Source organism: Garra rufa, chromosome 4, assembly GCF_049309525.1.
Source record: "Garra rufa chromosome 4, GarRuf1.0, whole genome shotgun sequence".
NCBI classification, from domain to species: domain Eukaryota; kingdom Metazoa; phylum Chordata; class Actinopteri; order Cypriniformes; family Cyprinidae; genus Garra; species Garra rufa.
The window spans coordinates 39950950-39974959 of record NC_133364.1 but is presented as its reverse complement, the minus strand read 5'-3'; the positions used below and the strand labels follow the sequence as shown (position 1 = coordinate 39974959).

Sequence of the window (24010 nt, the reverse complement as noted above, 5' to 3'; positions counted from 1 at the left end):
TAAATGTTTTTCAAATACAGTAGATTTATTAAACATGGATACATTTGTGTAGCATCTTTTGTTGTTCTATTAACATTAATGACAGACAGGTATTTAATTAGGCTGCTGTCCCTTTAAAACAAAAACTCCACATGATAGACATTGGAGACACGATAGGGCAACTGATGAGTTTTTCAAAATAAGTCCGGACACTAAAACTGAAATAAAGGACTGTCCCAGGAAAAATGGGATGGCTGTTTTACGTGCAAATAACTCGGAATTAACTCATATATTTATGTAAGTTTCACGAATGAGGCCCCATGTTACTACTGCCCCCTTTTCCCAAACCTCTTGTCGCGCGAATTTAAATCAGCATTTTCTTTTCAGGATGGGATGTTTGCATATGCCGTTTCAGGTCTGTGTGATATCTGAAACTCTGTTCACACTGAGTGCACTTGCAAGGCCTCTCTCCAGTGTGAACTCTAGTGTGAACCTTAAGGTTTGCTTTAGCTGTGAAGCTCTTTCCACACTGAGGGCAGGAGAAGGGTTTCTCTACAGTGTGGATTCTAATATGATCCTCCAGCTTTTGTCTTTGGCTGAAACTCTTTTCACAGAGATGGCATGTGTGAGGATTCTCTACGACGTGCCTTTTTACATGATTCTCAAAGGTATTCTCGTTGGTGAAAATTTTTTTACAAACATGACATTTAAAGCATTTCTCTCCAGAGTGAAAGTTCATGTGATGTCTAAGGCTTCTTTTATATCTGAAAAGCTTTCCACATTCATTACAAACAAAAGGCTTCCCTCCATCGTGGATTCTCATATGGCACCTCAAACCTTCTTTACGCGTGAAGCTCTTCTCACACAGTTTGCAGGTGTGGGGTTTCCTTCCTGTGTGAGTTTTCATGTGGACGTTAAGGTTGTTCTTCTCTTCAAAACTCTTTCCACACTGAGAGCAAATGAACGGTGCCTCTCCTGCGTGGGTTTTTAAGTGGATTTCAAAGCTCTCTTTTTGACTGAAACATTTTCCACACTCTTGGCAGGTAAAAGGTCTCTCTTTGTGAACTCGCATGTGAAGGTTAAGCTTTGCTTTTACTGCAAAGCTCTTCCCACACTCTTGGCAGGAGTAAGGCTTCTCTCCAGTGTGAATTCTCAAGTGAACTTTAAGACTATCTTTTAGTGCAAAACTCTTCCCACACTGAGGACAAGTGAAAGGCTTTTCTCCAGTGTGAACTTTCATATGAATATTAAGATTTGATTTTACTGCAAAACTCTTTCCACACTGAGGACAAGTGAAAGGCTTTTCTCCAGTGTGAACTTTCATATGAATATTAAGGTATGCTTTAGCTGTGAAGCTCTTTCCACACTGAGGGCAGGAGAAGGGTTTCTCTCCAGTGTGGATTCTCATATGATCCTCCAGCTTTTGTATTTGGCTGAAACTCTTTTGACAGTGATGGCATTTGTGAGGCGTCTCTACGACGTGTCTTTTTACATGATTCTCAAAGGTATTCTCGTTGGTGAAAATTTTTTTACAAACATGACATTTAAAGCATTTCTCTCCAGAGTGAAAGTTCATGTGATGTCTAAGGCTTCTTTTATATCTGAAAAGCTTTCCACATTCATTACAAACAAAAGGCTTCCCTCCATCGTGGATTCTCATATGGCACCTCAAACCTTCTTTACGCGTGAAGCTCTTCTCACACAGTTTACAGCTGTGGGGTTTCTTTCCTGTGTGAGTTTTCATGTGGACATTAAGGTTTTTTTTCTCTTTAAAACTCTTTCCACACTGAGAGCAAATGTAAGGATTCTCTCCTGCGTGGATTTTTAAGTGAATTTCAAAGCTCTCTTTTTGACTGAAACTTTTTCCACACTGTTGGCAGGTGAAAGGTCTCTCTTTGTGAACTTTCATGTGAAGTTTAAGAGTTCCTTTTAGTGCAAAACTCTTCCCACACTGAGAACAGGTGAAAGGCTTTTCTTTGTGAACTCGCATGTGAAAGTTAAGCTTTCCTTTTAGTGCAAAGCTCTTCCCACACTCTTGGCAGGAGTAAGGCTTCTCTCCAGTGTGAGTTTTCAAGTGAACTTGAAGACTTCCTTTTAATGCAAAACTCTTCCCACACTGAGGACAAGTGAAAGGCTTTTCTCCGGTGTGAACTTTCATGTGAAGTTTAAGAGTTCCTTTTAGTGCAAAACTCTTCCCACACTGAGAACAGGTGAAAGGCTTCTCTTTGTGAACTTGCATGTGAAAGTTAAGCTTTCCTTTTAGTGCAAAGCTCTTCCCACACTCTTGGCAGGAGTAAGGCTTCTCTCCAGTGTGAGTTTTCAAGTGAACTTTAAGACTTCCTTTTAATGCAAAACTCTTCCCACACTGAGAACAGGTGAAAGGCTTCTCTCCGGTGTGAAGTTTCATGTGAAGTTTAAGAGTTCCTTTTAGTGCAAAGCTCTTCCCACACTCTTGGCAGGAGTAAGGCTTCTCTCCAGTGTGAGTTCTCAAGTGAACTTTAAGAGTTCCTTTTAGAGCAAAACTCTTCCCACACTGAGAACAGGTGAAAGGCTTCTCTCCGGTGTGTACTTTCTTTTGGACTTTAGGGTTCTTACCAGGTTTAGTTTTATGAGTCTGCGAGGAGCTCAGAGATTTTTCCCCAGCCATGAAATCATGGCATTCCTCATTTTTTACTTCCATTACATTCAGTTCTTGACTCTCCTCTTTCAGTGGCATCAGGTCTAAAAAGAAAAAAAAAAAAAAAAGTTAACACCTGTGTATTGGTAAAAAGCTACAGACATAAAAAAATTAAAACATCAAATCCAACCTCATGTACGCTAGATCCTACAGTGACATTTGAAAGTTTGGGAATCCGTAAAAATGTGAATAATTTTAACAGAATAAGAGAGATAATACAAAATGCATGTTTTTTTGTGTAAGATGTATTACATGAAAGATGTTTACATATAGTCAAAAACTAGCTGGAATTATGTTTGGAAACCCTTGGTTCTGTTACCTAGATGATCCAACAGTCCCTTGTTTGTTCTGAACCAGGGGTGCTCAATCCTGTTCCTGAAGATCTAACTTCCTGCAGAGTTCAGCTCCAACCCTGATCAAACACAACTGAGCCAACTAATTAGGATCTGAAGCAGCACTTGATAATTGCAGAGAGGTGGGTTTGATCAGAGTTGGAACTAAACTCTGCAGGAAGGTAGATCTCCAGGAACAGGGTTGGGCACCTCTATTGTAAACAGATAAACTGAGGCCTGTTCTTCAGAAAAATCCTCCAGGTGCTGCAGATTCTCCAGTTTTCAGCATTTTTGTGTATTTGAACTCTTTGCAACAATGACTGTATGATTTGAGATCCATCTTTTCACACTGAGGACAACTGAGGGACTCAAACACAACTATTACAGAAGGTCCAAACACTCACTGATGCTCCAGAAGGAAACACCATGCAAAAAAACTTCTTGAGTTTGAAGATCAAGGTAAATTGTATTTAAATTGTCTTCCGGGAAATATGCAAGCATCTTTGGTTGCTTCCGAAGGGCAGTACTGAATGGAAAAAAAAAAAAAAAATGTAACAAAAGAAGACAAATTTGGACATCTACTTTCTTAATACATCGCGTGGTCCCTCAGTTGTCCTCAGTGTGAAAAGATGGATCTCAAAATCATACAGTCATTGCTGGAAAGGGTTCAAATATGATTGAAAACTGAACAAAATCTGCAGGACCTGGAGTATTTTTCTGAAGAACAGTGCTCAGTTTAACTGTTCTGGAACAAACAAGGGACTCATGAACAACTATCACTAAACAAAAAAGGTGGTAGATAAGGATGGAACGATAAATTGGTTCGCGGATCAATTCTGAAATCTCTTTGGAATCGATTCTGAGATTAGATTTTTTAACAGCAGATGGCGCTCTAATTTAGTTTTTATCCGCACACTCAAATGCTTAAGAAGAAGAGAGCAGAAGAGTTGTGTAAATTCACCTCGGCTCAGAATGCTTTTATGACGTGAGATTAATGTAAACACAACCCAATGTGAACACACTTGTAATACGATTTTAAAGTTGTATGAATGGTTATTTCAGGTTGAAGTGCGTGTAAGGATTTGGAAGCAAGCAGAGTACGGCTGTTCCTAAAGCAAGCAGTGCCATCTGTTGTTTAAAACCAAACTCAGAATCGATTTGAGAAAGAATCACGATCTGAAAATCTCAGAATCGATGCCGAATCATTTCTGGATTCGCACTGCAATGATTTATCGTCCTGTCCCTAGTGGTAGATAATCCAGGTAACCACAGACAGTATTAAGAAACCAATGGTTCCCAAAATGTTCTTGTCTTGTGAGCTATATGTAAACATCTTTTATGTAATACATATTACTCAGGACAGTGCTACATATTTTCTTTTTATGATCTCTCTTATTTTGTTAAGATTATTCACATTTCCACAGATTCAGCAAGGGGTTCACAAATTCCACTGTATTTCCACTAAACAACTACAAAAGGTGTAACCTGTAATCTCAAAACCAAAACATAAGGTTATGAAAACAGCATGATAGACAAAAACCTTTTCAAGGCATTTTCACTTTTTTAAATTGAGAGTTTTAAAAGAAGTGGGACAGAAAGAAGGGGACTGGATCGGGAAAGGTCAATTATTTGGACGCCCAAAACTCCACAGCATTTTATGTCGGCATACTGTCTACGAGGCTATTGGCACCGACAGATAGATGTGCTTGTTAAATAAACATCCATGACCACAGATTAGTGGTGGGAAATTACAACAAATAAATGAGGAGCTCTTTTCCAAAACGCTATAAATCCATTTTAATAGTTTTCATGAAAATGATTTTTTTTTTTTACATTTTGTTAATATTGAACTTATCCTGTTAAAATGGTCTGTTGGCTCAGTCTGAACATGTTAAACAATGATTGTTAAATGAAAAAACAAAATTGTCAAAGTATTTTTTTTTCAAAACAATACAAATCCTTTTATTAAGAAATCGTTGGTTTATGTAAAAAACAAAAAAACAACAACATCAACAAGAGAACATGCAGCAGGAATATGAAACAAATGCATGAAATAAATAACAGCCAAATAAATAGTAACAAACTAAATAGTAAAATATCAATTTTATGTTTCAATATTGTCCACCACATAAAACAAATAATTACAAAAAAGAACACAATAACATTAGATAATAAAAATACAACGTTAACATTACATTCAAATCATTTAATAACACATTTAGGCTAATAGTCATTCAGTGCCGAACCTGTAAAAACTAATTACAATATTCAATAAGTTATTTAGTAATACATTCAAAGTCTTTTTATAGTAAAGTGTCAAACCTGTAACAAATTTGTTCACTACATATGCATTGAAAAAAAAAAAACGCATTATTAAAAATATTCATCATCATAAATCCATCTTCTCTGTCTCAGTTAGGTTTGGATCTGTAATCCTAATCTTGTGCTTGGCACAATCTGAGCATGCATCTGTAGCTGGGTGACCGAAGCCAAGATTGAAATCCTTGGAGAACACAGAGTAATAGAGAGAGTTGCTGGTCTGAGCCTCAAAGAGCTCATGCATCTTGTGCACATTCAGGTCACTGGGGAGATACTTGCGGCCATAATGGCTGGCCCTGCAGATAAAAGACTGAAGAAAATGTGAGTGGTGCTTGCAGTGGCAAAAACTCGGACTTCGGTTGCTAGGGCGGTGACTGTGAAGCGTTTATGTCAGTATATATTGGCTACTTGATAGGACAAGTAAAAAGAGCCAACCGCCAGCTCTCTATGACTTTCTGATCCAAAGATATGATCGCACAAATTTTATGGCAATGTTAAGTCTATCTGAGTTTTTGCCCAAATTTCTCGCCAACTGTACGATAATCGTACGCCCGATCGCTAAGAAAAGTCAAAGCACATCTCTCCTCAATAACCCGGTCGATTTGAGATGTCATTCATGGGTCTATGACAAACGGTGCGGGACGAGTTACACGCCGAAGTTCCTATGGGCCTGCATGAACATTCAGGTCAGTGGTGCTCCTCTCAAGACTGGATGTGCTCAACAATGAGTTGCCTTCTCCAGTTGTGCTCCTCACTGTGCCGTGCACCGCCTCTTCTCTCTGGGCGAGCCTCTGCAGTCTCCGCATAATATTTAGCCACCCGGGACACACGGTCTTTGCTGATGCCTGTGAAAGTAAATAGTTTAGGGTTACGAACTGTACACTGTTTTCCTTGTGTATGTTCTTTTTTTCTCTCTCTCTCTCTCTCTCTGTTCTTTCACTTAGCGGTTTTTTTTAGGTACCGCCTACCTTCGGAACTCTATTCGCTGGTGTGGCTGTCAATCATCGTTGGTTACCCGTGACGGTGTGTGATCTCTGCCTATCGTTATCTGCCTAGAGACCTTTAAATTGGAAGCGGCAACCAGAAGACGGAGTGTGTGTTTTAACTTTTGGTGTCACTGGCTGTTTGTTTATCTGCTACTATTGTTAATTGCTTACGAGACTAGCGTGAGATTTGTTGGAAATACCTGTGTAAAGATTTGTTACTTATGACATAGGCGTTCGAGACTAACGCTGTATCTTTGATACCTCTAGCCTGCTTTTGCTCCACTTAAATTTGTGATCTTATTGCTGTCTACAGACAAGGGAGACCCCGGAACAGCCTAGTAAGTCGTGTGACATACATACCTTGCACGCAGGATTTTACTCTGTATTAGACACACTAGTTAAGTGAAGTGCGCTAAATGTGTATTTTTGTGTTTTTTAGTCAGAGTAAGTTTATGCCGCATTTGCGCTGAAGATTTCTATTTCATATTTTTGTTTTCTTATTTAGAGGATCTGGAGGAGACATGGGGATCTTTTTGTTATATTTATTTCTTTGATTTTCTAGCGCTACTTTCAGTTCCTCTCCCGTTTGTCTTGGTTTTATAAATTCTCATTGTTTAATATTTTGTTTTCCTAAATGTTTGTAAATATTTTGTTTTCCTAAATGTTTGTAAATATTCATGGTTTTGGGAGCAATAAATCTTTTGTGGTACTAATTTGAGGTCCTGAGTTTCTCTTGCCACTTTTACTATTAGCTTCTTCTTTTGGTCATCTCAATGTTACTCCTTTTAAATTCCTAGACAAAATTTCCATCAAAGGTCGTATCATTTAAATTGTCATACATTGATTAGAGCCAGTATGAAATCACTGTAGTTAGTTAATGTTAGTGTCTGTACTTCAATTAGGAAGAAAAGTTTATGTTAAAAGTATCACATTCTCACTGATACACGTTCTCTGATTGCACGTTCTCTTACTTAGAAATCATGGAGGGGTCTACAATTTTCAGCATAGGTGCATTTCCACTGTGAGAGACAGAATCTAAAAAAAATCCAGAAATCACATTGCATGATTTTTTTAACAATTTATTTGTGAATTACTGTGTCAAATAAGTATTTGATCACTTGAGTCAAAAATGTAATATTTGGTACAGAAGCCTGTGTTAACAATTACAGAGGTCAAACGGTTCCTGTAGTTCTTTAGCAGGTTTGCACACACCGCAGGAGGGATTTTGGCCCACTCCTCCATACAGATCTTCTCTAGATCCATCAGGTTTCGGGGCTGTCACTGAGTAACACGGAGTTTCAGCTCCCTCCAAAGATTTTCTATTGGATTTAGGTCTGGAGACAAGCTAGGCCACTCCAGAACCTTGATGGGCTTCTTACGGAGCCACTACTTGGTTTTCCTGGCTGTGTGCTTTGGGTCATTGTCATGTTGGAAGACACAACTTTAATGCTCTGACTGAGGGAAGGAGGTTTTTGCCCAATATGTCACAATACATGGCCCCGTTCATCCTCTCCTTAATACAGTGCAGTTGTCCTGTCCCCTGTGCAAAAAAAAAAAACACCCCCAGAGCATGATGCTTTCAGCCCCATGCTTCACTGTAGGTATGGTGTTATTGGGATGATACTCATCATTCTTCTTCCTCCAAACACGGCGAATGGAGTTAAGACCAAAAAGTTCTACTTTGGTCTCATCTGACCACAAGACTTTCTCCCATGACTCCTCTGGATCATCCAGATGGTCCCTGGCAAACTTCAGACGGGCCTGGACATGGGTTGACGTAAGCAGGGGAACCTTCCGTGCGATGCAAGATTTAAAACCATGACGTCTTAGTGTATTACTGATAGTAGCCTTGGAAACGATGGTCCCAGCTCTCTTCACAGCATTGACCAGCTCCTCCCGTGTAGTTCTGGGCTGATTCTTCACCATTCTTAGCATCATTGATACCCCACGAGGAGAGATCTTCCGTGGGGCCCCAGTCCGAGGGACATCGACAGTCATCATAAGCGTCTTCCATTTTCTGACAATTGCTCCAACAGTTGTTCTTTTTTCACCAAGCTGCTTAGCAATTTCCCCGTAGCCCTTTCCAGCTTTGTGAAGGTCTACAATTTTGTCTCGTGTCTTTTGACACCTCATTGGTTTTGCCCATGTTGCTACTTAGACTTTGGCTGATTGTGGGGTGCACCGGTGTCTTTATAACAGCTAACAACCTCAAACAGGTGCTACTAATTTAGAATCATGTAGCTGGACTATTTAAAAGCAAAAAAAAACAGGTCTTTGAGGGTCAGAAATCTGGCTGATAAGCAAGTGATCAAATACTTATTTGACACAGTAACTCACAAATAAATTGTAAAAAAAAAAAAAAAAAAAAAAAATCATACAATGTAATTTCCGGATTTTTGTCTCTCACAGTGGAAATGCACCTATGCTGAAAATTGTAGACCCCTCCATGATTTCTAAGTCAGAGAACTTGCAAAATCACAGGGTGATCAAATACTTATTGACCTCACTGATATGCACACTGACGGTGCACAATCATTGCAAATATGCTCACTTTATACAAACCTAACAGACAACTCAGATCACTAGGATCGAGTCAGTTAGTGATATCAAGAGTTCACACAAAACAAGGGGAATCCACTTCCAGAAGAGATCAGATGTGCTAATACATTAGACACATTTAAATGCAGACTCAAAACTCACCGGTTTAGTTGTGCATTTATTGAATGAGCACTCTTCTACGACCGAACAGATTGCATTATTTTATGTATAATCATTTTACTGTGCTAATTAATTTTAAAATCGATTTTTCTGTTTTTATTGTTGTTATTGTTAACCATTCCTACTGTTTTTACTTAATTTAAATCAATTTTAAAATCATTTAAAATGTTCTTCTGTTTGTGTGATTATTATTTAAAATTTTTATGACTATGATTTTATGCTATTCCTGTTATGTACAGCACTTTGAATTACCATTGTGTATGAAATGTGCTATATAAATAAACTTGCCTTGCCTTGCCTAGATATGTGATAATAATGAATTTCTCTGAATTGCAATGAAATCAGTTCCACTTCCTGTAATTCCAATTCAATTCAAAATTTAATTCATTGAACTGGGCTCTATGCTTATTTTTCTTGTTAGGAGGTGAAAAAAAGGAGCACAGTCAATATAATAACAATAATCCAAAAATCTGATTAAAAAATTGCCTTCCCATTACAATGTGAAATTTGACTCCTTAACGTGATTTAACCTTTATTTTTACCTTTTCATATGTTTAATGAGGCTCAGAGGAGACATGAGTGCAATCAAATTCATAAATTCATGTTGAGATTAAGGTTTTAAACATAGTTTTGAATACAGAAATATTAACCCTTATGTGTTGTTGGGGATGTTTTCGTCCACTGAGGGTTGCTGTTGAGTCTCAATTTGGCCACTTTTTTCTGTTAAAGCAATTTTTTGTATAAATCTGTTAATCAACCTCAGTCCTGATCAAAACTTCTAAATCTTTTGAAGAAATTCAGGATTTTGACTCTTTATTTGCCAAGTTCATAAATTATGTCACTGATTTTGGAAACAAATACACACAAAATGACTTATTTTCAATATAACAGGTAATTGTGGACTGGATTTTTTTTAACCTTTTCAACAGTCTTGGACATGTGAAAGTTCCCTTCCGGGAACTCGAGCCGCGTCTAGAAACGCTATGGGGAACGCCATTGGCGGGCCGCACTCTGAATCATGTTTTACAACCAATGAAATGACGGGAGTGACGTCACAGGCGCGGTGACGTCATCGACCAGGAAGTATAAAGCACGTGCGTTTGACGCCCGCGTCAGCTTTTGTCATTCAGCGAGAGCGCTCTGTGTCTGTCTGTCTGCCATTCTGCTGTTTTTTGTGCCAGTTTGCACACCTTTTATTTGAGTAGAATGGCTTCAAAACAACTTAAAAAGAGTTTGGTGGCTGTTAAGAGGCATAGAAAGTGTGTCCCTCCCTGCCAACGTTTCATAGTTGGTGGGGATACTCACAGTCTATGCGTGGTGTGTTTGGGAGCGGAGCATGCACAGTCTTCAGAAAAGGCTGACTGTCCGCAGTGTGAACGCCTGCCGCTGCGGGTGCTCCATTCCCGGAAAGCCCTCTTCGAGAAGGGGGCTTTCGCCAGCGCGCCCCGCGGGTCCGGCCCCGCTTCCGCCGAGGCGGAGCGGCGTCGCCACTCGTGGGGCTCGCAGCTCGACCTGCTGGAGGGTTTGGAGACGGGTGACCCCCTATCTCCTCCCTCACTCAGCGGCGCGAGCGATCTCCTTCTGGATGAGGAAGCCCGCACCGCGGCCTCTTCCCCCCCAGAGGAGATCCCAGAGCTCCACATATCTTCCTCCGAGGAGGCTGATATGGAGAGCCTGGATGAACCACCACAGCCACCCCGTACGCCTCACTACGAGGAGCTCGTGGAGGTGCTGACTAATGCGGTAGCCAAACTGAACATCTCCTGGCCCGCTGAACAAACTCATGAGCCGCAGGCAAGCAGACTAGATGATCGCTTCCTGCGGACAAAGTCAGCACCTCTCACACGGAGCCTTCCCTTCTTCCCTGATCTACATAAAGAGATCTCTAGATCATGGGGGAAGCCGTACTCTTTCCGTCTCTACCATCCCACTGAGAGTTATGCTAACGTGGGGGGTGCGGGGGAGTACGGTTATAGGGCGATGCCACGGGTTGAACAGACGCTTGCGGGCTATCTGGCACCCTGTTCGGCATCGTCCCTGAAGGCTCCGTCCTTGCCCACCCAGCCACTCAAAAACACCTCAATCATGGTGGGCAAGGCTTATACGGCAGCAGGTCAGGCTGGTTCATGTCTTCACACCATGGCCATCCTTCAGGCCTACCAGGCTGACCTGCTGAAGGAGCTTAACGACGGCGAGGAGGTCAATATATCAGAGATGCCGCGCACAGCAGACCTCGCCCTCCGCGCCACCAAGGAGACCACCCTTGCAGTGGGCAGGTCTATGGCAGCCCTGGTGGCCGCGGAGAGACATCTCTGGTTGTCCCTGTCCGCACTGAAAGCCAAGGACAGGGCAATGCTGCTGGACGCCCCGATAGAGCCAGGCTCCGGCCTCTTCGGTGCCTCGGTGGACACAGTTGTCGCCAGGCACCAGGAGGCCAGGAAGCAGGCAGCGGCGTTCAGGACATAACTCCTCGCCGCGTTTAGTCCTCTGAGGCTGCTGGACGGGAGCAGCCTCAGCCGTCAACGAGCTCCTCGTACAGAGAGGCACAGAAACAGAGCGTTGCCGCTCGTGCTCCTCCGGTCGGCCGACCTAGAGGACGGGGCCAGCAACGCTCTAAGTCGAGGACCTCTAAGAAGAGGCCTGACCTGAGGGTCGTCCTCCAGTCGAAGAGGTCCTTGGCTAAACGGCCCTGACGGTCATGTCCCAGGGCCAACGAGGGCAGCCCCTCTCGAGGGGGTCTATTCGGCGCCACTCAAAGTGGCCACCGAACCCCCTCGGGGCCCTCAGGAGATTCGTCAGCTAACCCTGCCAGTGTTGCAGGGCGCGGCAATCTCCCACGAACATCATCTAGCTGTTCCGCCCGGAAACGTAGCGGCCCTAGAGAGTTCGCAACCCCCACGGGGGTCTTTAGAGAAACTAGTTCAGGAGCTCCCTGCCAGTTCGCTGCTTCAGGTCCCTGAGCTAGTTCCTCAAACAAATCCAGAAGCCAGTCTCGAGAGGCTGGTTCCCTTAGTAGATTTTCTGGCAGCGTGGAAACTACTGCCGAATGTCTCCACATGGGTCCTCAGGGTGTCTACAGGTTTGACCAAGTTAAATTTAAGACTTTTTAATACCATTTTCAAACTAAATTTAAGACCAAATTGAAAGTCCCGCAAAAGTCTAGCACAAAACTATGAAGATATTTTAAATTATTATTTTATTTAACTGATTATTCTTGGGAATATTCAACAGAAAACACTATTCCAGAAGAAGAAATTATTTTCTATTCCATGACAAAGTCAAGGCTCTCACACACTTTGAAGCCAATGTAACAGTGTAACAAACACGGATTTTGAGTCATGGATCGGATCATTTTTCGGAACAGAAAAAAAAAAAAAAGTTCGTTTTTTCCTAATTACTGAATGCTTACTTTAGGTAGGCTACTTCTCATCCACAGCAAAAACTACTATCTGAACTAAAGTTCAGTAACAAAACAAGAACAATTACACAAATGACAAGTGTAAATGAATACAACATAAAGTTAGTAATAAAATCAATAACACTAGTATTCAGGAGGGGAAATTTAATAATTAATTGTAAAATAACTAGTGTTTCTCACTGCAGGTATTTATAGGACGCTGTCTCTTTAAGGCCAAATGCACGCATCTCTTTCTCAGCTGTTTCGGTTCACTGAAGACATAAACGACTGTTAAACAGAATACCAAAACGGGTATTAAGACATGACTTGGTATGTACGTTTCCGTTCAAATAGCAGTTAAAGAGGAATCAATCTGTGTGAATCGCGCCGCGCGCCTCTCTCTCTCTCTCTCTCTGCGTGTGCTCGCGTCAGGTGTGTGCGGTAGGGGTGGGCGGTACACCGGTGTCATAGTCATCACCGGTGTGAGATAGCGCCACGACATGGATTTTCTAATACCGTCAATACCGGTATATTTAAAACATTAAATTTTCTTCAAACGTTCAGTTGTGGTCTGAATACCTGTCCTTATACTATATATCTTGTTGTAAATAAAAAAGTAAAACATATTCGTATCAGCTTTGCAGGTGGTAGGTAAAAGGGGAGTGGCCATTAAACGGCTGGTGAAACATCGTGAAGAAAGGTCGGCCCTGTAGCCTATACCAGGGGCGGAGTGGCAATCGGGACGACCGTGACTTTTCCCGGTCGGCCGGCCAAAGGATTTACACAGCGGATCACAAATTGAGCAGGCGCGAGGCGAACGCGACCGGCCTGTTTACGTTTACTTTCGATTTTGTAAAGGGAGCAGCACATCTTATAATAGATATTTGTCAGTGAGTACAAGATTGCAACAAATCCTCCAGTCTATTTTTGTCATCTCTCTTTACTTTCGACCCGTGATCGTTCAAATCTAAAGGTCATTGTACACTGAGTCCGGTTTTCGTATATGTTTTTTTTTTTTTTAGTTTTCTCATATTCGCCATCCTTATCAAAATGCTTATTATGGATGTGAAAATGCAGAACATCAATCATGATCCAAATTTTTTTATGACGGATGAAAGTTTCAGAGGCAGTGTGTAAACTCGATTAACATAACCTGTATTTTTTTTAACGTGCAAAAATGTCGGACGAAAATTTCGTACTCACGTGTGCAAAGACATTAACTCCAGCAGCTCATGTTGGATGCAGGGTTGCCAAGTCCGCGTTTTTCCACACAGAATTGGTCTACTTTTAAACTGTTGCCATGGGTTGATTTCCCCCAGTTATTTAAAGGTTTTAAATATTGCAGAAATTAAATTTAAAAAAATAATTTTTGTTTTGTTGTACACTGTTAAGTAAGATCTTTAGGTTTTTTGCAAAATAAATATGTTGAGAATGCATAATACTCTCCCATGTCTCTTTTTGATAAGGATACCTACCATATACTTATTATATTATGAAAAGATTAACTTTATTCACATACTAAATGGACAGGACAGGCTACTTCTCCGAAAATGTACCAAAAAAAGTAATACCGTGATATTATACCGGCACCGTTCAAAAGATGAAAAATACCGTGATATTAATTTTAGGTCATATCGCCCACCCCTAGTGTGCGGCAACGTAAAAACATGTGCTAATTATAAACTTTTACTCTATGATAATTAAACTTAACAGTTAATCTGCAAATCAAATGCGTGTAGTTGGGCGGAAACCCGCTAAATCTGGCAACACTGAGGCGTTGTCAAGCAAGCGCGTGTCTAGCAACAGAACAGATTTAGAACGTGCGCAGGAGATTCTCCTCAAAACGATAAACTTTTCCTTTTCAAAGTGTAAAAAATTTAAGACCCTTGGATTTAGATTTAAGACAAATTAAGACATTTAAAGGCCTTATTTTAAGACAACGGAATTTAAGACTTTTTAAGAATCCGCGGCCACCCTGGTCCTGCAGACTGTAGAGAAGGGTTACTGCATTCAGATCGGCGCCAAGCCGCCACCTTTCAACGGGGTATTCCCAACTCTAGTAAACCCCGGGCAGGGTCTGGTAATGGAACAAGAAGTAGAAACTCTTTTAAGGAAGGAGGCCATCGAGGTGGTCCCTCCTCAAGACAGAGAATCCGGGTTCTACAGCCGGCACTTCATAGTTCCCAAGAAGGATGGAGGGCTCCGGCCCATTTTAGATCTCAGGCAATTGAACCGCTCAGTAAAGAAACTGAAGTTCAAAATGCTCACTATCAAGCAAGTAGTGTCACAAATCAGGTCCGAGGACTGGTTTGTCACGATAGATCTAAAAGACGCATACTTTCACGTCTCCATCCTTCCTCACCACAGGAAGTTCCTCAGGTTCGCTTTCAGGGGCGAAGCTTACCAATACAGAGTACTTCCTTTCGGCCTAGCTCTCTCTCCCCGTACTTTCACAAAGTGTGTGGATGCTGCTCTGGCTCCTCTGCGACTCCAGGGCATCCGCATACTCAACTACATAGACGACTGGCTCATCCTAGCCAGCTCAGAGCAGTTTAGCGGTTCAACACCGAGGTGTCGTTCTCGCTCACATGAAAGAATTAGGGTTGAGACTCAACGCCAAGAAAAGTGTACTTTCTCCATTACAGAGGACCACTTACTTAGGCGTGGTGTGGGATTCGACCACGATGCAGGCAAGAATGTCTCCTGCTCGGATCGAGTCGATCCTTACTGCAGCGAATGCGGTCAAGCTAGGCCAGTCACTCACTGTCAAACATTTCCAAGTACTGTTAGGTCTTATGGCAGCCGCATCCAACGTGATACCTTTTGGACTGCTGCACATGAGACCACTACAGTGGTGGCTCAAAACCAGGGGGTTCTCCCCGAGGGGAAACCCACTCTGCAAGATCAAGGTCACGCGGCGCTGCCTTGGCTATGTGGAAGAAACCCTGGTTCCTCTCTCAGGGTCCAGTTCTGGGAACTCCGTGTCGCCGTGTCACACTAGCGACGGACGCATCCCTTACTGGATGGGGAGCGGTCATGAGTGGTCCTCTTCTCTCATGGCACATAAATCGCCTAGAGATGTTAGCTGTGTTCCAGGCCCTGAAGTGTTTCCTTCCAGACCTAAGAAACCGCCACGTGTTGGTCCGTACAGACAGCACTGCGGTAGTGTATTATATAAACCATCAAGGAGGGACCCGCTCACGCCCCTTGTTCAAGCTGGCGTACCGGATCCTCCTGTGGTCTCAAGGAAAGCTTCTCTCCCTGAGAGAAGTCCACATTCCTGGACATCTGAATGTGGGAGCAGACGTCCTGTCGAGGCAGGGGCCGAGGCCCGGGGAATGGATGCTTCACCCAGCAGTAGTGAAGCAGATTTGGAGAAAATTTGGCCAGGCTCAGGTGGACCTCTTCGCGACTCGAGAGACATCGCAATGTCCCCTCTGGTACTCTCTAGTTCCTCCAGCTCCTCTCGGACTGGACGCTATGGTACAGACGTGGCCGAGGCTTCGTCTGTACGCCTTTCCCCCGATCGTTCTGCTCCCGGGAGTTCTGGAAAGAGTGCGCCGGTTCCAAGTACGGCTGCTGCTAATAGCCCCGTATTGGCCGGCCCAAGTATGGTTTCCGAACCTAGTCTCCCTCCTCGATGGCTCTCCATGGGAGATTCCCGTCAGGAAGGACCTCCTGTCTCAGAAGGCGCAGTTTGCCACCCCCACCCAGAGAGGTGGAAGTTATGGGTGTGGCCCCTGAGGGGGCACAACTCATAGGAGCCGGTCTCTCAACCGAGGTTGTTGAGACCCTTCTCCAATCCAGAACTCCCTCTACGAGGAAACTTTATGGCCTTAAGTGGAACCTGTTTGTTAGATGGTGTTATGAACACCGCTTCGACCCAGTCAACTGCCCAGTTGGTACAGTTCTGGAGTTCCTACAAACTCGCCTTTCCGCAGGGCTAGCTCACTCCACCCTGAAGGTGTACGTGGCGGCTATATCTGCCTTCCACGCCCCTCTCGGTGGCCTCTCAGTGGGCAAAAACCCCCTGGTCATTCGTTTCCTCCGCGGTGCACTCAGGTTGAGGCCTCGAGTGCAACCAAGGGTTCCCACGTGGGACCTGGCTGTCGTGCTAGAAACTCTATGCAAGCCTCCATTCGAGCCCATAGAGGAGATATCAGACCGCGTGCTTACCATTAAGACAGCGCTCCTGATAGCCCTGATCTCTCTGAAGAGAGTAGGGGACCTTCAGGCCCTTTCAGTGGCCCCTTCTCATTTAGACTTTGCCCCTGGTATGGCCAAAGCTTTTCTCTACCCTAGAGTGGGGTACGTACCGAAGGTCCCGTCCCTAGCACCTCAGCCTATCACGCTGCAAGCGTTTTATCCTCCTCCTTTCCTGGAGCCAGATCACAGGAAGTTCAATTGCATGTGCCCAGTCAGAGCATTAGATGCGTACGTCCACAGAGCTGCCCTGTGGCGCAAATCAGAACAGCTGTTTGTCTACTATGGCCCCCCAAAGAAGGACCACCCAGCTGCTAAACCCACTATCAGTAGATGGATCATTGATGCCATATCTACCGCTTATGAGTCCTCTGGTCTCCCATCGCCGATCGGAGTCAAGGCTCACTCTACTCGAGGCCTCTCTGCCTCGAAAGCTCTGACGGCAGGTGTCCCCATCCAGGACATCTGCAATGCTGCGGGTTGGTCTTCGCCCCTGACGTTTGTCAGGTTTTACCAAATCGACCTCAGAGCCACTCCAGGCTCCTTCGTTCTGGACTCTAGTCAGTAAGCCACCTAATATCAGCCATCTCCCCAGCCAGGAGGAGACTTCTCAAGGCGCATTCTTTTAGTTAAAAGAAGAAAAGTCGTTACTCGCCACACTCTCCTCGTGTGCCTGAGGGCCGAGGAGTGGTTCCAGATCCTCGTGGGCCCGAGGGCCGAGGATCACACTACTCTGCTAGTCCCCCCTGTGCTGGCCAATTCCAGACAAGGGACTGCTATTCCCCGTGGGCCTGAGGGCCGGGGATCATGTCACCTTTTGTCCGTAGAAAACTAGACAAAGGTTCTTTCTCTCAAGCCCTGGTAGGTCCACCAGGCAGAGCTTATTCAGTCCCTCTTGCTCTGGCGTATCCCCAGACAAAGGACTAAGACTCCTCGAGTGCCCGAAGGCCGAGGGGTATCTCTCTAGGCTTACGATCTTGCACTAAGTATGTAAGTCAAGTAGAAGGTCTGCTCTTATCCTCGTGTGCTCGAGAGCAGAGGATCATACAACCCTCTTGTCCGCGGAATGCTAGACAATGGTCCATTTCCCTCGCGTTCTGGCAAATTTCCCAGACCGGGTGTAATTCGGTCCCTCTGGTTTCTGGCTTTCTCCAGACCACGGACCAAGACTCCTCGTCTGCCTTCAAATAAGGCCGAGGAGTGCCTCATGCACTGGCTGGCTACCAGGCAGAGGCCCATACTGTCCTCCCCGTGGGCCCGAGGGCCTGGGATTGCAGTGCCCTGTTGTCCGCATAAAGCTAGACAAAGGCTTATCTTCTCGCGTCCTGGCGGAGCACCAGGCCGAGCCCTTGAGTCCCTCTTGTTCTGGCAGAACCCCAGACAAAGGACTACCCTCTCCTCGTGAGCCCGAGGGCCGAGGAGTACCTCTCGCTCTGGCTGGCGACCAGACAGAGGCGGACCACCTGGCTGAGGTCCATTTCTCCCTCTGCACCAATCAATGTCAAGCAAAGGATCCTATCCTCGTGAGCCTGAGGGCCGAGGATCCTTATCACCCTCTTGTCCGTAGAATACTAGACAATGGTTTATCTTCCTCGCGTTCTGGCAATTCCACCAGACCGAGTGTAATTCGGTCCCTCTGGTTTCTGGCTTTTTCCAGACCAAGGACTAAGACTCCTCGTCTGCCCAAGGGCCGAGGAGTGCCTCCTGCACTGGCTGGCTACCAGGCAGAGGCCCATACTGTCCTCCCCGTGTGCCCGAGGGCTGGGGATTGCAGTGCCCTGTTGTCCGCACAAGGCTAGACAAAGGCTTATTTTCTCGCCTCCTGGCGGAGCACCAGGCCGAGCTCTGGAGTCCCTCTTGTTCTGGCAGAACCCCAGACAAAGGACTACCCTTTCCTCGTGAGCCCGAGGGCCGAGGAATACTCTTGAGGTCGATCATACCATCCTTGTGGGTCCGAGGACCGTGGACCACTTCCCACCTGTCCGTACAGACAGTGGTTATTGCAGTCCCTCTTGTGCTGGCTATTCCCAGACAACGGACTAAGACTCTGCGTATGCCTGAGGGCCGCCGAGTACCTCTCGCTCTGGCTGGCGACCAGACAGAGGAAGACTACCTTTCCTTGTGTGCCCGAGGGCCGAGGACTATAGGGCCTCTTTTGTCCGCGGAAGGCTAGACAAGGGCTCTTTTCTTTCCATCCTGTTTAGAAGACACAGCGCAGGGTTTGGAAATTATGGGGGCGTTGGTAGTCTCGTTCCCCATAGCGTTTCTAGACGCGGCTCGAGTTCCCGGAAGGGAACGTCTCGGGTTACGTATGTAACCTAGTTCCCTGAGGGAACGAGACGCCGCGTCTCGAACCATAATTCCCGCACCCTGCGGCGCTCGCTTTAATTCTAAAGAGCTGCCGCGGGCGTCAAACGCACGTGCTTTATACTTCCTGGTCGATGGCGTCACCGCGCCTGTGACGTCACTCCCGTCATTTCATTGGTTGTAAGACATGATTCAGAGTGCGGCCCGCCAATGGCGTTCCCCATAGCGTTTCTAGACGCGGCGTCTCGTTCCCTCAGGGAACTAGGTTACATACGTAACCCGAGACGATTAGTAAGAACATTGGCTTTCATGCATTGTTAGTTTTGGCGCAGCATCAGATTTTCATTATAACCACATTTTTTGATTGCAAAGCCATGCCACCATATAATGCTGAATCCTTGATTGTTTGTGGTCTTCACAGATTGGAAGAGGTAAAATTTGTAAATTTTACTGTTGATTATCATTTAGCCCCATTAACCCTTTAGATAGGCCTTTGCAAAAAAAAAAAAAAAAAACACTGTTTAAGAAAGGATTGGTGAGATATGTCTGTGAAACATTACTCAAAAACATAGAAACACAAATATGCTAATCCTAAATATAGTCGCACGTAGTAATTTTCAGTGGCAAATGCAAGTGATATGGTCGCACTGTAGAGCCCTGAATGAACTGAATAAAATTCTGAATTTTGCATCAGTAGGCTAGTATTTTTATCAATACTTTCCATGTCACGTTAGCATGCTTGTTTATAGCAAAACACCTTTGCCTCAGGGAAGAAACCTACAGAATGGTTTTAAACTAGGCAACACTGAAACGAAAGTTGTACTCACCAAACACTTTAATGAAGGTGGCCTTGCAAAAGGAGACCCTCTCTGGGTGACTGCTGCACAAAAGAATGTACTTGACTGATGTTTCGGTCCTTTTGTTTGTTTACGTCCAGGACTTTAAGACGCTGCCTTTTCACCCGTGTTACGTCCAGGAGATGAAGTATGGCTCTGTCCTGGTCAAACTTGTTCGGTTTTTCATAAAACTTCACAAAATTCATCATCAGGTCATCCGCTGACAGTTTCTCGGCCTGACAGAAACCGGTCGCACCAGCCTTGTGTTGACATCCCACGGAGGGTATTAACACGGCCCCTGAGGGACGGACCTTCTTCTTTTGTTGTGTTATATGATGTTCTCTGTCCAGTCGGCGTTTTCTACCCCCATGTGTAGGTCTGACTGGCTCATCTAGGCCAGCAAAAGTGTTGTTAGAGTTTAAAGAACTCATTTTGAAGACTAACATCTCCCGCTTCAGAGCGCGCCTTGTTGGATTGCGTCCAACGCTCAATTCTGATTGGACGAGAGGACATACGGGTCATTCCAGCTGGAATCATCAAATTTTGGAAAAGTTCCCCACCTGACCTCCTCAGATTTGTCTGAAAAAAATCTATGTGATGGATAATAGATAATATACAAAAATTCAGATCTCTACAGTGCATACTACTTTCACAAAAAAAATCTGTAAAAAGTAATTTTTTTTACCCTGTTTCGGTATCACAGTTTGAGTGACCATGTTCAGACTGAAATATCTCCAGACCAATTGTGCCAGGTCCATCAAATTTGGGCTAAGAGTCCTAGTCTAGAACTGCATGTATTACAACTCACAGCATTGTTACTGAATTCACACCTGAATGCTGGCTAGGGTTGGGCGATGTCGACCAATTTGGCATCGTACGATGTCTAATGTGAAACATCGCGATGGACGATGGCATCGTCTGCGGGGGGCGGGGGTGAGGGATGGTTGTTGTTAAATAATTTATTCATAACGAATTAATTAATTGTAGCCTACCGTGTCCACCAGTGCTTAATTTGAGCCTGATCCTGTTCTGGAAAATGTCCGATTTTGGATTTTTGCGTTCCGGTATTTGTTTTTAAAGATCCGGCATTAACAAGTGCATTAGATCGTGACAGTGCGTGCGTGCAGACGAGACAAGAGCAAGCGCGGGTTTATATAGATGCATTTGTGTTGGTCCTTAACATATTTTCGACCAGTCAGCTTTTTTAAGTTCAATAACGCTCTCATTGTTTGCTTACTGCTTAACCCACTCTCTCCAAACGCATTTACTGAGCAGCAGAATGTTTAGAGAGAAAGGGTAATATCAGAAATAATACCAAATCGAGCGAAATATTATGTATTAACATTATAAACACTATAAACATAGCTATAAGTTAGTTACCCTGACGCCTGACCCAAAACGAATGATTTAAATGTAGAGGTATTTAAAACAGAACAGAAATGAAACAAAATATATAAAGTTAAGAAACTAAAACAAAGCGAAACTAAAAATAGCGCGCTGGGCTCACGCACCTCTGTTTTTCGGCACAAATCCAAGTGTTTCCATATTCCCAATGTATTTCAATGATAAAGTGTTATTTATAATGTATACTAGGCTTTGTATTGTACATTCGTTTTTCGATGGAAAAAAAATATATTCTCTTGTTTTTGTTCCAAGCTCTGTTCATTATGGTAAAACCATGAAAAGGGCATATTTGGTGTAGTTTATTTAATCTAATTTAATTCAAATTATTTTGATTTGTATGCCTCATTTATTAATGTAAACGAACTTTCATGTAATTTGTTAGGAGTTCACTGTAATTTGTATTGTGATCACTAACAACTTCCTTGTTATTATTTCCTCATAATAATAATAATAAAATAAATAAAGATGCAGAAATTGAAAGCATACATTTCATTTGGCTTTAAAGTGATTAAGTGTGTGTTTTTCGTGAGCGGGTTGCTGCTGCGGCGGGGGCGGGGCGGGGCGCTGCGGGGGCGTAGCGGAGGATCGCGATGCCTGCTCAGCATCGTGATGTCTATTGGCCATCGGCGATGGACGATGGCATCGTCTATCGACCCAACCCTAATGCTGGCCCTCTACTTTTCTTTGAAACTATTACTTAAAGGGTTTTCAGATGTCCATAGAAACCTCAATTTTCAATGTATAAGCATCAAACTTGGTAAATGGGTTGATAAGTACCATGCCTTTCACATCCTTTGACAACAGAGTCTTATGGATGTTGAGATATTAAGGTCCAAAAATTGAAAAAAAAAAATAATAATAATTTAAACCAATGTTTAGAGCAATATTTCCCATGAATGACACCAGGTGTGAACATGAAACTTGTTATTTCGAAAGAGCGTGTTCTTATTGATAAAATATTAAAAAAATTAGGAAGGGTTTTGCCTCATTTTTCTGGTGTCATTCATGCCAAATATTGCTCTGAACATGGATGTGAAAGACATGGTACATATCAGACCATTTACCAAGTTTGATGTTTATACATTGAAAAGTGAGGTTTTTATGGACATCTGAAAACCCTTAAAGTAACAGTTTCAAAAAAAAGTAGAGGGCCAGCATTCAGGTGTAAATTCAGTAGCAATGCTGTGAGTTGTAATTCATGCAGTTCTGGACTAGGACTCATAGCCCTGAAAATTTGATGGACCTGGCACAACTAGTTCTGGAGATGCCAAAACGGGGTAAAAAACAGACCTTTTTTTTTTTTTTTTAGTAGAGTAGAGATCTGAAATGTTGTATATATTCTATTGAGGGGGTCAGGTGAGGACCATTTGATGAGTCCAGCTGGAATGACCCATATCGCATTTTGGCTAAAAACAAGTTCGGCGCTTATAGCGTTTTGGAAAAAAACTGCATCTTGCAGTACATTTTAAACAAGGAAAATAAAGATTTGGCATGAAACATTGATGGAGCAGTGAATAGGTTCCATACACGGCAAAATTGCATGACAAACTATTTTTTATTTGGCGTTTATCGAGTTTTGGCAAAAGAGCTCTTCAAATACTCTTCTCTCGACTATAATGTGAAGTTCTGAATATTCAGCTTTCATGTGCATCACAGGGAAATTTGACAAACAAAAACAGCTCTTATTGCATTTCTTTCTCAAGAAAGTGTTTTTCAGTCTCATTTCCTTTTAAAAATGAGGATTGTTATTTGTAGTCTTAAGAAAATAATGTTTTCCAGACCCTGAATTATATAATCATCATTTATAGACAACAAACCTCACTCACATTCACAGATTGCTTTATGCAAGTAGATACTGTAGTGATAAAAATGAATGATTTCCATTGCTTTCATTTCAGAAGTAGATACTGAGATTAATGTCAGACAAACTACTTATTTATATGTGACTAAATAAGACAAATAACAGAGATAGCGATATTTATAAAACATAATCACTAAAAAAAGACTTTGAGAATGAAACCAACCTGTTTGTTCCTCAGTATCTTCATGTTTGACTCCAAATGATTCTTCAATCTCCACATCTGCACTCTCATCTTTAATAAACATCATCTTTGTTTGTTGTTCCTCAGGATCTTCATGTTTGACTCCAAATGATTCTTCAATCTCCACATCTTCACTCTCATCTTTAATAAACAACATCTTTGTTTGTTGTTCCTCAGTATCTCTGAATGTTTCTTCAATCTTCAAGTCTTCACTCTCCGCTTTAATAAACGTCATCTTTATATCAGTGTGTCACGTGGATCTCAGTCACTTCAGCAAGAGTTTTCTGTGTTTAAGATGAGAATAATTAACAGACAGAAGAAGAAATGCACACTAAATCTCATACTAGTCCCTTTGTAGTCAGCACACTAGTAAGGGAGTCAGACAGAGTGAGTGTTAATGGACTTAAATGACCTGACTAGACAAAAAAACACTCAAAAACTAGCACTGCAAGTGAATAAAATAATGAAAAATAATACATAATGTTTACAAGCTGATAGAAACAGATCTAATTAACATTTTTGTTACTTTTGTTACTTCTTTGCAAACTCTTTTTCAAAAGATTTTCTTCACGTTTGGGTGGAAACCCAGCTGTTTTGAGTTTTAAAAAGCTGTATTTGTTAATCATTTCTTGCCAGTGAATAAAGTGTGTTTATGATGAACAGAGACTGAAATTAGACGCATGTTACTCACAAAAACTGCTCATTATTGTTGTTAGATACATTCGTGTTACATTCATTAGCTATTAACTCAACTCACAGTTCTCTGTATCAGCATTTCCCAAAATGAGAATTTAAATCGTATTTTTTTAC

General features: G+C 43.0%; 1 protein-coding gene across 2 annotated transcripts; it reads right to left on the bottom strand.

The window, feature by feature from the left end:
• Positions 1–23471, bottom strand: LOC141334025 (uncharacterized). 2 transcript variants are annotated; one of them, XM_073839174.1, is made up of 2 exons: positions 23183–23471; positions 1–2700 (listed from the first exon to the last, which is right to left on the bottom strand). In XM_073839174.1, the coding sequence occupies exons 1-2, from the start codon at positions 23433–23435 to the stop codon at positions 344–346; spliced, it is 2610 nt and encodes an 869-aa protein (XP_073695275.1). In that variant the 5' UTR covers positions 23436–23471; the 3' UTR covers positions 1–343. The 2 variants fall into 2 exon arrangements, with proteins under 2 accessions (XP_073695275.1, XP_073695274.1); XM_073839173.1 differs by having other exon boundaries at positions 1–2698; positions 23268–23471.
• Positions 23472–24010: the final 539 nt, after the last annotated feature.